Raw genomic sequence first — 9,827 nt, forward strand, 5'->3', positions numbered from 1 at the left:
TTAGGAAAAAAAATAGAAGAGTCTATTGTTTTTGTCAGAGCGATACATGAGGCAAAGCCACAGCGTGTTCTCTTCTTGCCGCTCATTCTTTATGTAAAACAGCTGAGGTGCTGTAACCTTCAAGACGTTTTTTTTTTCTTCTTCTTGTTTTCGTTGGCCTCTTTTTTTCCTTGACTCAACTTTTGGGTTCTGGGTAAGGAGATAGAGGTGTCATCCTCGGTTAGCGACGGTGTCGTTTTCTCATGAAGCTGTTTGCTTTCCTGAATGCACACGGCTTGTCTTCTCTCCCACTGATAGTTTACAGAGGAATTAGGAGCATGGTTTACATTTATAGTCACAAAGCTAGGATTTTCTTCTCACACATCCCCAGCTGTATAAATGAATAGCATGTGCCAAACGCATTATACAAGCCCCCTTATGGTGCTTAAAGCATTTGCCTGCAACGTATGAGGTCCGGCCCTCATGCATCACACATACCAAGGTTCTGAGCGTGGCGTTGTGCTCTCCCAACGTGGGAAAGTATTTGCGTAGCCCAACTGATATCCACATGTGGCTTCAATTTCAGCAGTTGGAAGATTCCGGCATCAATCGAGGCGCTGCATTATCTGTCATTTGTTAATGACTCACCATTGAAAGACTCCTCTTATCTTTCCCAAGGCCAAAAATAGCAAGGCAATTTGTGTGACTGTCTTCCATTTAAAATCAAACTCAAGTGGTGGTGAAATGAGGTGTTAAATGGAGAGAGCTGTGTATAGAAAAATCCAGCTTAGTGAGGAAGAGCGTAATGTAGTGCTTAGCTTTTGTTTGTCTTTTTCATACATAGTGCTCCTTTGTCAAATATTAGAAAAAATTGTGGAACAAATTTCATTATTATGCACTTAAGTTTCACCTTGAAAAAAAGTCATGTTGTATAAATGACCAATTTTCGCTTCATTAGAGAGATTATAAAATGTGATGTGCTCTTACATTTAAGGTTTATAGTTTGCTTCTTTTTTAAAACCTTCAACTCTGTTTCCATCTCCGCTCGTTCTCAGGTAAGCTCGGCGGCCAGGACTCCTTCGAGAGCATCGAGAGCTTCGAGAGCTGCGACCGGCTGACCCAGTCGTGGAGCAGCCAGTCCTCGTTCAGCAGCCTGCAGCGGGTGCCCTCTTACGACAGCTTCGACTCCGAGGACTACCCCACTGCCTTGCACGGCCACAAGCCCAAGGGCACCTTCAAAGACTACGTGAGGGAGCGCACAGACCTCAGCAAGGATAAACCCGTCATCCCTGCAGCGGCGCTGGCAGGATACACAGGTAAGATGTCCTCGAGGTCATGGTTTACACATTATCATACTGTCCTGCCTGGAAAAGTGCCTTGGCCTTTTTCACAGCAGACATTTTCAAAATGTCACAGGAGGAAAAGCACATGGTAAATAATTACATTAATCGTAGCTCTGTTCCATTTGGGTTGAACTCTATGGCAGCCAGCATGCACAGTCCCTGGAGCCTAATGGGGGGAAAGGGAAATGCATTCATTACACATTTTGATGGTCATAGAATATAACAAAAATGTAGAACTATATTATTTCATTATGTACAATTATAATTATCATTAACTCTAAATAAGCAAGTGAAATTAAATATAGTGGTTTTCATTGAAAGACTAATTCTGGTCAGACGACTTTTTCAATATCATATTCCTATTTGTTGCCACTCGTTCTTGCCTGAAAAGAAAAAAAAGTTTCCACAGCCTTGAAAATTGCTCTGTAGATCCATCATCTATGCAAACATAGACAGAACAGCTCAATTCAAAGATTCATATACTTTGAGTCTCTGAATGCAGTGCAATCAGGGCAAAAGCTTATCTAGTATCTGCATTCTTTTTGTGGGAGAAGTATTCTATCATAGTGCAGAATTTGTTCCACTAGTTCTACGATATATGTGCTGTAACACACTTCTGGTTCTCTGCAAAAGCCTCTGATGTGAGGAGGCCTTAATGCACTGCTTTTAGACCAAATGAAAACACCCCCTCTATCCAGACAGCCCAGCTCACGCACATTACAGGAAATAAAACAACATTTCCTCCTTCTTCTTCTTCTTCTTCTTCACCTTCTTACACTTCTCCTTCCTCTTCTTCTTACTATTCTTACTCCTTTGTTCTGTCTTCACTTATCATCTGCCTCCCTTGTTATCTGCAGCCTGCATCTCAGCCTACTTATTGTAGGTCGTCCTAGCAACGGCGGTGAAACTGAACAGAAATCGTGCCTGCCCCTGCATATAACACCGGAGTAAAATTATCTCTTCATCTCATGAAACATCTTCATACACGCTCAAAGAGCTGGTTTATATGCATTCTACAAGTTCACGAGATGTTGAGATATTTGCAAGCTCCTATCAAGCAGATGCACTACTTTGGCATCTGTAATGGGTTTTGGTTGAAAAGGTGCATGCAAAAAGCTGCTGATGTAACCACTTGTTACACTTCATCATTATATTAATAGCTGTATTTACATAGCACCTTTCAAGCAGACATTAAAAAAAGTGCTCCACAAAGATGAGACTGAAAAACAAAAATGGAAGAGAAGTAAAGTAAAGAAGCAACTAAATAATTTGAATCAAAGACAAAAGCAAATTTTATAATACAAAAACAATTAATTAAATAAAAACTACTCTTAACTTAGCCCTGGCTGTTCTTATAAATATATGTACAATGATAATTTAACCTTCAGGCTTTTCCTGTATGTTTGTAACCTGACTCTTCATGTTACTCACCACACGTGTACAACATACTCTCCAAATCAAGTAGAATACCTAAATCAAACAATTTCATTTAAGGTCAGTATTCATGAGACACATTACTATTTAAAATCTGGACTGTAAAGTGAGTAGTGTCACACCTGTCGACACTGAATCGCCTCTTAACGCCAAAGTATTTGGGACTTTTTCAGACGTTTTTTAAATTACAGTCACAAAGCTGCAGGGTTGCCAGCGTTCGAAAAAAAAAGGGGGAAATCCATGTTAAATTCCAGTGTCACTAACGATCCATACATCAGGACACAATAGAGTGTCCTGAAGGTGGTATGCACAAGTTAATCTGTAATCTGTACGGTTAAAAACGGTCAAAACCCGCTAACAGACCAATGAGTCATAAATGTGTAATAAAGTAGGAAATGTGTCATCATGTGCACTTATAGTCAAATAATGAAGAGGAAGACATGGGCTAAAATCCCTTCTAGTCACGTCATGTGGTTGTGTTGTGTTGGATTCAAACATGGCACTAATAATGTGATGCATAAGTAGCTTTATCTAGAGGTACAAGATATGACCAAATCTTTCCGTAATGACATTTGATTTGATGGAAACCTGTGTCATCTCAAAACATCAGCGCGAGCTAATATCCTACTCCACCACTTTTACATCAAAAAAATGTCTTGACTCCATTTTCCTGCGATGTCTGTCAGGTATCACTTATTAATAAACGTGTCTCCAGCCAAATACAAAGCAATGTGTTCTCAGTGAGTAGAATGTGCTTCCTCTGAGCTTTAATACAAGAAGAAAATATCACACTAAAACAGCCAAACTTCTCCTGAAAGAGGAAAACGTCGAGCTGTTGTTAAGAGCAGAGTGAGGCGAGTGTCTTAGAAGATGTGGCGTACATGTGTGTGCGAGCCCATGTGCATAGGCGGCGGGTGTGGGTGAATGAACACATGGAGGGAGAAAGGCACAGCGAGGAAGAGAAACCTCAACCCCCCCCTGCCCTAAAAAATCAGACCTTAAAGTAAAAGAAAAACAGGCATTTGTAAAATTCCAAATTGATGTTTATGACAGCTTGACAGCTCGCTGTGCTCTGCTTCCTGTCTCAGTCGCGAGCGGCGGGTGACACTTGTAGCGAGGACAAGGAGCCAGATAAGGCTTCGGAGAGATAGGTGAAGCTCGGCTTGTCGTCGCCGTGGTTTCCTGTGACAATTCGCCATACACACCTCAGTCAGCAGTAACATCATGGTGAACTCTGTAGCATGATACTGTGCTGTCTCTCTCTCCACCCTCTCTCGCCCTGTCTCACACTGTACAAACGCACAAACACACACAGGTTGCATTGGAGCCAGATTTAGTCAGGTGGTTTAAAATTGGGAACAATATTGATGATTCATAGTTTAGGTCGTTTTTAAAATTCAAACTTATTACCTTGTTCCATCGTCTCTAACATGCTGATCATAACTTGAATTATTTTGCGATGTCCATTTTTATTTTTTACATTGAAAAGAAAAGATTAGCCCCAGTCATGACCCTGATTCAGGGTGTGACTGGCCCTTGACGTGCCCCTGTAGTTTTTAATGTCTCTAATAATTTTTATTTTCTATTCGTTTTCGGAATACACAATGTGCTTGAACGAGGAACGATTTTCAGAGTCTATTCAATGACGTGTGGCTCTGCTGTTGGACATCTAATTGGCTGTGTAAATTGTGTCCCCTTTATGGCCCCTGATTTAAAAAAAAGTCCCAGATCCGCCACTGTTGCATATATGCTCAAGACTCACTATTGTACCATGGGTCAAACACTCAACACTGCTGTGAATGTGAACCCAACCCTACCCACCCCCCTTTTGCCACACTGTATGCTTTTTCAATGAGGCCCATTGTGCATTGGAGACTTGAAACATATTTTTGGAAACCTCTTTTTTTTTTGTCAAAGGGTCGCCTGCATTCTGTCGTGAGAGCTGGTAGACGGGCAATGTATTACCCTGATGTGGGCTCGCTGTTACAGTAGCAGACTTTTGGAATGCGAGTCAACTCTGAAAGAGACTCAGTGTTGCAGAGCCACTTATTTCCCAAAGTTGGGGTTGGCTGTTGTCATGCACCTTCTCCGGCTTCGCGGGAAGAGAGAGAGCTCTGAAACGCCATTTCAAGTGTTCAGCCCACGCGCCCGTTTCCCTGAAAGCTTGTGTTTGTGTTGTATATCGGGTTTTTCCTAAAGCAAGAGAGAGAGAGAGAGAGAGAGAGAGAGAGCTAGCTTTTGCCTCTAGCCTCAGTTTTGCTGAGGCGGTGTGCTGCATAGGCAGGTGTGATATCAACATGCGGGCCTCAGAAGTGGGTGGGTGTATGTGCTGAAAAACCACAAGATCAGAGTGCACTCTTGTGAATCTAGTTCAGAAACAAAACCAAGCCTTTGCTTTTGGTTGTTATTGTTCTGCTTTTCCCTCCTTTTCCTCGAGATGTAATAACACCGAGGTTTGTTTTTTTTACCAGGTAATTATATTGGTCTCAATTCACGGTAAATGCTTTCCAGTTACACATAACCGATGACTTAACAACTGCTCCTTTTCTCACACACTCCCCGACTCTTCAAGTCCCCGAGATGTGTTGCTGAAGGCGGCTTTATTTTAAACTAGTGATTTCATCAGTGGGGAACTCAGACTCTAGATTCACATACTGCACAGGGCATGTGGCAGACAAGGGAATACATGATGAATGGGACTGTTGTATTTAGGAGGACATTCGGTTCCATTGGTCTACTTCAGTCCGACCCAGATTAGAAGGTTTACTTTATCCCTCCTCATACATGAGTGATGAATATTAAACAATGTCACAAGGCAAAAGTATGTAAATATATATAAATATATATACAGTATATATCTATATATATACACACACACACACACACACATAAGTACATTCCAAGTTCCTTTTTTTCAATGAGATATATTTTGTATCTTTGCTTTGCAGCAACAATAAATAGATTTGGTATGATTTTACTTTGTTTCACATTTGTAACCTGACGGAAATGTTCCTCTTTCTAAACATGCTTACAACAGATGCAATTTGCTTTCTCTTAATGTATGTTACAGTACTTTGGACATGAATGCCTCCTCAATCTGGATTTTGATATCTTTGCCGTGAACTTACACTTTGCTAATTTTACACTCCCACATCCAGCCAGTGTACACAGTAACAACATGTCTTCTTCGTGTAGACAGCTTCACTAAAAAACACACACCTTCTCCCCCTTTCCCTCTCTCTGCAGGCAGCGGCCCCATCCAGCTGTGGCAGTTCCTTCTCGAGCTGCTGACCGACAAGTCTTGCCAGTCCTTCATCAGCTGGACAGGCGACGGCTGGGAGTTCAAGCTCTCTGACCCAGATGAGGTGAGAGGTCTTGACACCGCTGGTCACGAGCCCACATGCTGGGAGGTCCTGAGTAGATAACCAGATGAACAAGATGTCTTCTTAGGTTTCAAGAACATTTACCAGCCATGTTTGGCTCTATTCATATTTCCGAGGGTCATAACTTTGTAGGGTTGTATATCAGTCATTGTTTAATTGCAGAATGAACTGCACTTGCACGTGAATGTAAATGATAGTATTTCCTGACGAATGTGATGCTTTTTTTTCTTTTTATCAATGCAGCAGTAATGAGCTGCATGTTTAGTGTGTGATTTCGTAATTTCAGTTTTGGTCACATCTTGAGCGGTTTATATCCTGTGTTGTTTTAGGTTGCGCGGAGGTGGGGCAAGAGGAAAAACAAGCCCAAAATGAACTATGAGAAGCTGAGCCGTGGCCTGCGCTACTACTACGACAAGAACATCATCCATAAGACATCGGGGAAGCGCTACGTCTACCGCTTTGTCTGTGACTTAAAAAGCCTGCTGGGGTACACTCCCGAGGAGCTGCACGCAATGTTGGACGTAAAGCCCGATACGGACGAGTGAAAGCAGATTTGAAAAAGGAAGCGGAGACGGACGTTGAAAGAGCCGCATGGACTGGGGCTCATAAAGTGGTCTTAACTGTTTGATAGTATTGGTAAACCATTTTTTTGGGGGGACCAAAATGTTTTTAATGACTAACTGTGGTCTTTGTCAACTTCGAGCTCTTGTCTCTCAGACCCTGATTTAACAGGAAGGCACAACCCTAAAGCCTGTATTCATACCCTGTTGCATTTGAAATGTGTGTGTGCGAATGTGTTACCGGTATTATTTTGCAGCTCGTGGCAGACGGAACGCTGTCGGGTAGAGTTGAGGTTCCGTGCTGCCGAGGTAGCACAGTGACAAGAGGACCAAGACAGGAAGTGTTAGAGAAGAAAATAAAATGATTCATTTCATTCTTGGGGTAAACGGAGAGCAGGCAGAGAGCTCCGGCTAAGAAAACGGTTGCCAAAATGTAAAAACCCAAAGGAGGAAGGTATAATGTCATATTTAGATATATACGGTATGTTCACTGTTTCTGAGAGTTTTCAGCTTGGACCAAAAAGTATTGTTCATAGTTTTGTTTTGTTTATGCTTGTGCCAGTATCGTATTACTGATCTTGAGAACACCCAATGTAAACCTACCTAGCAGGCATATATTGGAAAGATCTCATGTTGTCAATGAAGGTATCACAGTTGGAACCAAATAATGGGCTGCCGTCAGAACTGTTCTCTTTCTCTTGGAGCCTTAGATTAAAAAGTGCTGATCCGTTATCAGACAACATCACAGACACCGGCCCTGTGGTTTCATAGTGTGCGAGGACCTGGTGAGATTACTCATAGCTCGAGTCTCTGATAGACAGACAACTGAAAGCAGCCGTTGCTTTTGAAACTGACGCGTTCACCTTAATGTACATGTTTGCCACTTTGTTAGAGACACATATTGTGAAACTTGTGCATTTTGCATATACCACCAGTATTAGCAAACTGTAGACAATCAGGAGTCCTCGGTGAGAAGAGTTGTTTCATGTGCTGATTAGATGCATAGTTTCTCGCTTCACTGTCCGTGTTTGTTGCTTTAGAAGTGTTGGAATAATCTATATGTCTGTCTGTATAATAAAATCGCAAGTGAAGTAGTTGAGGGGCTGGTTTTGCAAATTCCTAAGAATGTCAGGTTATTCTTTCTCTTGTTATGCAGAGTGTTTTGGCCACGAGGAAGTGGCCGCAGTATAGTGTGGAGATGCAGTAAAGGATAAAGGGACAGGCAATAGAAAAGTGTTGATGAAAGAGAATCGGAAGCTGCTTTGGACGAAAGTGACTGAAAGGAATCTGTGGTTCCGGTGAAGTCTGATAGGAATAGACAGACAGAAATGAGAAAGTTTGGATTTTTGGGATTACACAACCTGTTTGTTTAATTAGCAAGTTTAGACACTGCTTAAAGCTGAAACCTGAATGCAAACAGACGTGTAGGACTAGTGACAGACATTTTTGTTTCATTTGTATGTTGTGTGTTATTTGTCTATGATCAAAATAGCATTCAGTTCATATTGAGTAACTCTCTCATATGATTTGTATAGTTTGTGCAAAAAACCACATGAAGAGATTAACTGCTAACTTTGAGCGAATTGGCAGCAGTTCCTTTCCGACAGTGGGAACCGTGGCTTTACACTGGCCTTATGGGAAATGCCAAAGTCCAAAAAAATCATCTTAGAAGACAATGTTATTGTTTACAGTGGCTGAATGTTACCCATATGGATGCAAATAGCTTTTGAGATGTCTGTTTGTACAGATTGTATTTCATAATGCTTTATTGAGACCCAGATTACACAAATAAGCAAGAGACAAAGCAGTAATAATAACCAAAACCCATGTGAGGTCTTTTGGCCATGGTGCCTCGGGTTTCGTCCACAACTGTGGAAGACAGGGACCAGAAATCTTTCACATTCACAAGTGTTGACTCGTCTTTATCTGTTAATATGTTGGAAAGCACACAGCTTTAGGACCAAGAGAAATCGCCGTCACTGTTCTGGGTTTCCCACTGAAAGGAGATGCTGTACGGGATGTTGAAGTGGTAACAAGCTTGTGTGCGCCATCACCGAGCGCTGACTCACAAACCTCCAGCCATGCTCGTCATCCGGCACAAGGAAATTAATTAGTAGCTGTACTTTCATCCTTTTCTGCACGTTAGAGTCAAGGTTTCAAAACACTGTTTTTTTTGTTCAGGTTGTTTTTTCTGATGTCGATGTTTTATGTTAAAGAGAGCTTTACAGATTTTTAAATATATTTGTAACGGTTGCCAGTGCCCTATTTTTTCTTCTTTCCATACATGGTCATGATGTTAGTATGGTTGACTCCATAAGATCAATGTGCTAAAAGAAAACGTTACTTCAAATGTTAATATTATTTTGTCAGGAAAATATAGTGTTGTTAACTGTCAGCAAATACTGCAGGTCTTATGTATTAATGAATCGTAGTCAGGCAAGTGTATACACACCAATAGATTGTGGCATATGCATATCTCAGAATGGATTCAGAAGGAAAAAAAAACGTTTTTTGTTTTTGGATGTTGTTTTTTTGTACATTTTATAGTGTCTCTGTATTTTTTTTATGAGATAATTTTTATTGTATTTAGTTCACAAACATTTGAATATTTTTCAATAATTTATATTTTATAAAAAGACAAGAGATGCAGACAGCTGGTGCTTTCATGGGAATATAAAGGTAGCGCAGGACAAAATAATGTAGCGACTTTTTCTGTTTGTTTGTTTTTGTTATTTTTATTTCAATTCTTTTTTTGTATAGAAAATCAAGCTGTCTGCTAGAGGAAAAAAAAGGCTGATGCTGGCCCATCAATGATTTCTGCTGGAAAGGTTTTATAAACTGTAGCTTCTATTTCTAAAATGTACTTAATGTACTTCAAAATGTTATAAAATATATGTGAACAAAGATTTCATAACTGTGTCTGGTGTTACTGTATTGAGTCATGAACATACACCATTATGATGCTAAAATGTTATTGGCAATTTTATAGCATGTTATTGGCACATGTATTAATATGCTATTATACTTGATTTGGTTTGTTTTAGTAGATGGATAGATAGATAGATAGATAGCTAGATAGATAGATAGATAGATAGATAGATATATGGATAGATAGATAGATAGATAGA

At 40.6% G+C, this 9,827-nt stretch overlaps 1 protein-coding gene across 2 annotated transcripts in view; it reads left to right on the top strand.

Moving 5' to 3' along the window:
• Positions 1 to 9,605, top strand: part of ets1 (v-ets avian erythroblastosis virus E26 oncogene homolog 1) — a 38,509-nt gene extending 28,904 nt beyond the window's left edge. For both annotated transcript variants that reach the window (XM_061073208.1, XM_061073209.1), the window contains 3 exons: positions 1,035 to 1,295; positions 6,003 to 6,121; positions 6,469 to 9,605. In XM_061073208.1, the coding sequence (XP_060929191.1) occupies positions 1,035 to 1,295; positions 6,003 to 6,121; positions 6,469 to 6,684 (596 nt within the window). In that variant the 3' untranslated portion in view covers positions 6,685 to 9,605. The remainder of the gene's footprint in view (positions 1 to 1,034; positions 1,296 to 6,002; positions 6,122 to 6,468) is intronic.
• Positions 9,606 to 9,827: the final 222 nt, after the last annotated feature.

This window comes from Limanda limanda, chromosome 6, assembly GCF_963576545.1.
Source record: "Limanda limanda chromosome 6, fLimLim1.1, whole genome shotgun sequence".
Lineage (NCBI taxonomy): Eukaryota > Metazoa > Chordata > Actinopteri > Pleuronectiformes > Pleuronectidae > Limanda > Limanda limanda.